At 41.4% G+C, this 7,310-nt stretch overlaps 1 protein-coding gene and 1 pseudogene across 1 annotated transcript; one reads left to right on the top strand and one right to left on the bottom strand.

Annotated features, from left to right (window-relative positions):
• LOC144657522 (riboflavin-binding protein pseudogene) lies at nucleotides 1–1,618 on the top strand (annotated as a pseudogene).
• A 1,796-nt stretch (nucleotides 1,619–3,414) lies between these two features.
• Nucleotides 3,415–4,457, bottom strand: LOC144657521 (riboflavin-binding protein-like). Its single transcript, XM_078517882.1, has one exon. The coding sequence runs from the start codon at nucleotides 4,441–4,443 to the stop codon at nucleotides 3,718–3,720; it is 726 nt and encodes a 241-aa protein (XP_078374008.1). The 5' UTR covers nucleotides 4,444–4,457; the 3' UTR covers nucleotides 3,415–3,717.
• Between the last annotated feature and the right edge of the window lie 2,853 nt (nucleotides 4,458–7,310).

Raw genomic sequence — 7,310 nt, 5'->3', positions numbered from 1 at the left:
TCTTGTTGCGGAATCAATATCTACAATATCTATCTGTAAAATCCAGCTGGTAAGAGAGAGGTTTAAATCTCTGAGAGATCATGAAGATTGCAGCAGTGTTAATTTTTACTTCGGCCTTGGTTGTGAGCACCGAGTGCCTTGAACGACAAGACAAATGCCTGCCTGGTGAAAAGCACAAGGAAGCACCGTCCGCTGAGGAGTCCATGTCCGCGTGTCAAGCGTACAAAAGCGATTCCTGTTGCACAAGTGATTTCACCAAACAGCTGGCTAGCTACCCGATCAGAAAAATCGGCAATTTCTCGTGGACTCCGTGCAACAAAACATTGAGTCGCAAATGTCAGGCGTTCATGGTCGACGTAGAGTGTTTCTACCGCAGTTCACACAACGCGATCTTCTGGAAGAATCCCCAGTATCAATCGGCAATGTTGAAAGCCCCGATTTGTGCGAGTTTCTGTGATGGTTGGTTCGAAGCTTGCAAAGAGGACCTGACTTGTGCTAAGAACTGGGCGACCGGGTTCAACTGGACCAGTGGTATTAACACGTGCAAACAGCCATGTGGGAATTTCAGCGATTATTACACCAGTGGCAAAGATCTTTGCGAGAGTATATGGGGAACGACCTTTGTCTACAAGGAAACCGATTGCTTGCAGTTGAATTTAACAGATGCCAAATCCAACCCAAATGACAAGCTGGTGGAAAAACTGTTCGGAGAAAAAGGAACCAAACCCAAGAACGGGTTGTCTGCCTTGACTGTTGATCTGTTCCTCGTTTATTTTGTTGCAGTGTTGTCAGTTCTTCTGTGTTAAAGGACTCCAGATTTGAGACTTATGTCGCTTTTATCTTTTCCTATGCATTGAAATGAACTTGTGATCGACATTTGCGGACTAAGTTTAGGTTGTTCAAGAGGTGGGGGTGATTTCAAGAAAAAGTTGCTTCAGAGTGTACTGGAGAATTGCAGGGGGTATTGAATATTTTTTGTACTTTGTTTCCAAACATTTTTTCAGCAAAGAGGAAAGGAATGCTTTTTCCCGTTATTTTAATCAGATGTAGTTCCGGATGTAGCGTTAAATAAAGTGTAATAATAAAGTATGCACCCCAAAAATGAAGTAATTAGCCCAGGGGGGGGGGGGGGGGTACTCGAAGTATACATGACGGGGGGCTCCGACGTATTTTTTGGGGGGTTGAAAATTTACACGCTCGGTTTTTTTTTGGGTCAAGGGATCTGTCATGTATTTTTTGAGGTGTGTAAAAAATACGCGTATTTTTATGGGTGTTATCTCCGAGCGAACTTTTTGTTTCGGGATTTCGTTGCGATCAGTGGATCAGAAAAATATTCATTCGAATTTTTTTTCAGCGACGTGTGTTCCGGAAAAGCTGCTTAATTGAATAAATCAGTATTGAGGTACTTCAGTCTTGTATCTTTTTGGGTTGGAAATTTTGATGCCAGGTATGTTTTTGGGTCTAAATTTTCAGGCTTGTGTATTTTTTTGTGGGTTTGCAATATGAAAGCTCCTTCGGACCCCCCCCCCCGTCATGTATACTTCGAGTACCCCCCCACCCCGGTATTTAGGAGTATTGGAGCTTTACTTCATACCAACCAGTCTGTCAGCGCTTTGTTTTCCCCGTGAGTATCTTTTTAGAGATAAGAAATATATGCATTTATTACAGCAGTTTTCCTGTTTTGGTTTTCATCGCAGATTATCGTGATTATATAACTGTTTTGTTTTGAAAATTAAACGAATAAATTGCACGATCGGCTGTCCTGAGTAGCTACCTACTGAGTGTTGCCAACGCATCTATTTTACATCACCAACGGCCAAATGGGCTTTTAAGCATTTTGATGTAACTGCACTGATAAGATTCGTTTAACCCTTAATATGCTGAAATTATTCCTAAAACGCGTTTTTTATAACCGTTAATCGATTTTCTTGGCGCTACGGTCCAAAAGTTCTCTAAATTCGCTAAAAATGCACTTTCTGACAATGCAGGAAGATTTTGATGAAATTTCCATGGAAAAATTTACAATATTTTACTTTGGCGCATGCGCATAAGCCAATTTTTTTTTTTTTTTTTTTTTTTTTTTTTGGCTGAACCTTTCCGATTTTTTTCCTTGCTCCTTTCCTTTTCGTTTTTCTCTGCTTTCTTATTCTCTCTATCTTTTACTCTGTGCACTTCTTCTACTGGCCTGAAAAGTTTTGATCTGAATCAATGGAAAACCCTGGAAAGGAGATCATGATCAAGTACGGGTATTTTGGCCTGTTTTAGCACCAATTTTACACCAAAAACTGATCGTGTTTTTTTCGATTAACTCTGTCGGAATGCAGTCAATATTGAAGATGGATAGTCCTGTGGAAAGATCTATCCTAGCTCTATAAGATGCAAATCACAAAAATCTGCTGACGTGTAAATTGGTGACGTCATAAGTGGCAGAATGGCCATTCCTCCAAATCCCGGAATAATCCGCGCTTAGCATGTTAAGGGTTAATTCCCCCTTTGGGCCGAGATCAAATTGCAACTTCCTAGCTAGGCCATGGCCGCACGCGAGGGGGACGGGGGGGAGTTGCGGTATCGTGGGTGAGAATGGACACGAAATGTTGGAATCGACTCGCAATTTGGAAAGAGATCTAGACGAACTGGGAAAATTAAAAGGAACGAAGAGATTTTTTCGATTTCCGCTCTTCCTGGACTGTATCGGGACAGCCGTAGTTGCCCGATTGTAGCCGATAGAGTAGGGGAGGATTCCGCGGTACAGGGATGGACAATTATTAATATAGTTTTTTTGTTTAAATATCTCCGTTATTGCGTCCTTCTTTGTTTTATTTCACAACACCTTTTAGATTTAGCCAATGTCTGCAATAAGTCAATAAAACTGTTTTTGCAAAACCTTTCACAGCGTAACCTACAATTGCTAGCCAAAACGTTGCTTTTGTTTACATAAACGAATCTTATCAGTGCAGTTACATCAAAATGCTTAAAAGTCCATTTGGCCGTTGGTGATGTAAAATAGATGCGTTGGCAACACTCAGTAGGTAGCTACTCAGGACAGCCGATCGTGCAATTTATTCGTTTAATTTTCAAACTACAAAAAAGTTGTATAATCACGATAATCTGCGATGAAAACCAAAACAGGAAAACTGCTGTAATAAATACATATATTTCTTATCTCTAAAAAGATACTCACGGGGAAAACAAAGTGAATATTTTTCTGATCCACTGATCGCAACGAAATCCCGAAACAAAAAGTTCGCTCGGAGATAACACCCATAAAAATACGCGTATTTTTTACACATCTCAAAAAATACATGACAGATCCCTTGACCCAAAAAAAAACCGAGCGTGTAAATTTTCAACCCCCCAAAAAATACGTCGGAGCCCCCCGTCATGTATACTTCGAGTACCCCCCCCTGGGCTAATTACTTCATTTTGGGGGTGCATACTTTATTATTACACTTTATTTAACGCTACATCCGGAACTACATCTGATTAAAATAACGGGAAAAAGCATTCCTTTCCTCTTTGCTGAAAAAATGTTTGGAAACAAAGTACAAAAAATATTCAATACCCCCTGCAATTCTCCAGTACACTCTGAAGCAACTTTTTCTTGAAATCACCCCCACCTCTTGAACAACCTAAACTTAGTCCGCAAATGTCGATCACAAGTTCATTTCAATGCATAGGAAAAGATAAAAGCGACATAAGTCTCAAATCTGGAGTCCTTTAACACAGAAGAACTGACAACACTGCAACAAAATAAACGAGGAACAGATCAACAGTCAAGGCAGACAACCCGTTCTTGGGTTTGGTTCCTTTTTCTCCGAACAGTTTTTCCACCAGCTTGTCATTTGGGTTGGATTTGGCATCTGTTAAATTCAACTGCAAGCAATCGGTTTCCTTGTAGACAAAGGTCGTTCCCCATATACTCTCGCAAAGATCTTTGCCACTGGTGTAATAATCGCTGAAATTCCCACATGGCTGTTTGCACGTGTTAATACCACTGGTCCAGTTGAACCCGGTCGCCCAGTTCTTAGCACAAGTCAGGTCCTCTTTGCAAGCTTCGAACCAACCATCACAGAAACTCGCACAAATCGGGGCTTTCAACATTGCCGATTGATACTGGGGATTCTTCCAGAAGATCGCGTTGTGTGAACAGCGGTAGAAACACTCTACGTCGACCATGAACGCCTGACATTTGCGACTCAATGTTTTGTTGCACGGAGTCCACGAGAAATTGCCGATTTTTCTGATCGGGTAGCTAGCCAGCTGTTTGGTGAAATCACTTGTGCAACAGGAATCGCTTTTGTACGCTTGACACGCGGACATGGACTCCTCAGCGGACGGTGCTTCCTTGTGCTTTTCACCAGGCAGGCATTTGTCTTGTCGTTCAAGGCACTCGGTGCTCACAACCAAGGCCGAAGTAAAAATTAACACTGCTGCAATCTTCATGATCTCTCAGAGATTTAAACCTCCCTCTTACCAGCTGGATTTTACAGATAGATATTGTAGATATTGATTTCGCAACAAGACTATTGTCACGCTGTGACCATGGGACGTTTGCCAAAAAAACGTCACATGGGAAAGGAAAAAATCAATCAAGCAATCTTATAACACAGGTACCCCAAGCTCTATGGGAGATATAGACTGTGTGACCTTTGTTCAGCGTTGTGTGAGTGTTGTTAATTGAGCGTCACGGCGGCCGTTGGGTAACAGCGAAATTATAAGGATTTGTATGGGAAATAACGATTCCTGCTTTAATTTAAAAATGCGAACTAGTTTTCAATAAAAAAAAACCCTACCTAAAGTCCTCTGTCTGTTTTTCTTTCTCCTATATATATAGAGAGGAAGGCAATGGAACTATAACTCACTGGAATCCTGCTAAATCGCTCCAAAAACCACATTATTGGGTAGTTTTTTTTTTATTGAAAACTAGTTCGCATTTTTAAATTAAAGCAGGAATCGTTATTTCCCATACAAATCCTTATAATTTCGCTGTTACGCAACGGCCGCCGTGACGCTCAAATAACAACACTCACACAACGCTGAACAAAGGTCACACAGTCTATATCTCCCATAGAGCTTGGGGTACCTGTGCTTATAATTTACGAAATACGCATGGACAGCGGAGCATTTTTCCAACTGGGGGGGCTGACTAGTGACTTACAGTGGGGGGCTTAAGAGACTCTTCTCTTGTTAATTCTTTACTTTTCTGTAAAAGTGGGGGGGGGGGGCTAAAGCCCCCCAGCCTCCCCCCCGGCTCCGCCGTCCCTGATACGAGGAGATAAAAAGCAGTGAGCATGTACAGATGTAAGTCACTTTCTATCAAAACAGTGCCTTCAGACTCTGTCACTCTTGCTCGGGCTCTTGCTGAACCCTTAAACAACATTGCTCTCTTTTTTTCCTAACATCCGATAGATCCCAGTTACGCAGTGATACCACACGTAGAAACAAAACAGAGCTGACTGTTTGAACAACATTTGTGATATTTTTCTTCCGAATTGTGACATACTACGCTATAATAATAAATAAAATTCCTTATCAAGAATAACCGGAACAGAAAAGCTCAGGGCAGGATATCTCCCTGCAATGTTGATAAATAGCATTCAAAACTATATTCACGGTATACCGTGATCTACACCCTTTATATAAATGTCCAAAACTTTGCAGCCGGTGACGCCAACTCGCCTGTGGCTCATGGCTCCACCTAAGGTTTGAACATTTTATGAATTTGGTCGATTTGAAGCCTACTCTTTTGGTTCTCGAATCCCAATCACCAACATTTACGCTCACCGAAAGCGAAAAATAACAACCTTGTTGTTATGTACGACAGAAAACATAAACATAAGCGCCGAAGCACAGGCTCAAGGGTGTCTGCACATGAATACGATAAGGGTAAGCGAACGGAAAATCGAACGGCGAAGCCACGTGCTGCGAATAGCGTGGGTGCAAGAAGGAGAACTGTTTTTCCGGTGTCTGCGACACTCGCTACACGTCACGTTACACGCTTTACTCGCTACTCGCTACACGCGGCTCGAGGCCTAGCCGCACCTATATACACCTAATTGAAGAAATGTTGACCGTGTACTGAAAAAGCATAAACCATGAACGATAAGATCGAATGGCATTCTGGGTAGACAGCCTTGGTAAGCTTAGTAATATTTATCTTATTGATGATCAAGATATTTTCTTCTTTTGCGGCCTTAAGAGCATAATAAATGCAACCTGTCATATCATAAGGTTTATTTTGTCTCAGATGAGGATTATTTTTCCCCGGCTTCCAAGTAAACATTTGGGGCGCATCGTTCATTGCTTATGCTATTCACAGGGCAACGTTTCGTCAATCAGGTATATTGCCTGCTTGCTATTTGTGCGTTCGACTCCACGAATATTTAGAGTAAAAGAGAGACTCGGTGTCTATCCGAATATTGGCACAACTACTGACAGACCCACTGGCAGACATACTTGTGTCCTGCGGCTTTTGATTTTCTAGTCTGTTTAATTGTCTGACTCCTCTCAGCTTTCGTATGCACGACATAAAAAGTAATACAGTATTTGGGTTCGACGTAGGAGAACGCAGGCCTAATCAGAAGTCTATACCTCTAGACCAAGTAAATTTAAAATTTTTAGGTAGTGCACTATCATTGCCCCTCCCCTCCTTGACTTTGGCGAGGGCCATGCAACCACATTGCAATTGTGTAGATGTCATGCACTTCAGCTGCTGTTGTTTTCATATTGTTTGTTTTCAGCTTTTGGACATTCGTACGCGCAAACGCAACCTGTTTAGTGTGTCATTGTAAGAAAACTAAGACTACTATACCCTCAAGCGCAAGGGTAACTTTGGGACTAAGGTCACCCTCCTGCTTGTAATCAGAGCCTAAGAGTTACCCTAAACGAAAATAAAGTTAATTAAGCTTTTGTCACGATTAATAGGAAAAATAATAAAAAATGCGTACCGTTTACTACTAAAGGCGCTACTGACTGAGCCTTCCCAGGATGTTTTTTTTATTGAACAACGATACACGCACAAGTTAAACAGATGTTTCGGACGGTCCTCTTTTACAATTGTATTTTTCTTGAATTGAAGCAATAATTATTAGAAACGTTAATTGCAAAAATGCAAAAATGGCACCGAGCTCAAGGAGTAATCTGCATAAAAAATGTGAATACCCCACGTTGTTAGTAACAGAAACACTTTCTAGTTGGGACAGCAGACTGATTGGTTTCTATTCCTTGGTTGGTTACAAGTGATTTTTACGGGGAAGCTCATTGTTTGTCGTGAGAATTCAATTGAAATTCGCAAGACAGGAAATATACTA

Source organism: Oculina patagonica, chromosome 6 (genome assembly GCF_052425735.1).
Source record: "Oculina patagonica isolate OP01 chromosome 6, crgOcupat, whole genome shotgun sequence".
NCBI lineage: Eukaryota > Metazoa > Cnidaria > Anthozoa > Scleractinia > Oculinidae > Oculina > Oculina patagonica.
The sequence above is the reverse complement of the archived record's forward strand: the minus strand, read 5'-3'. Positions and strand labels throughout refer to the sequence as shown.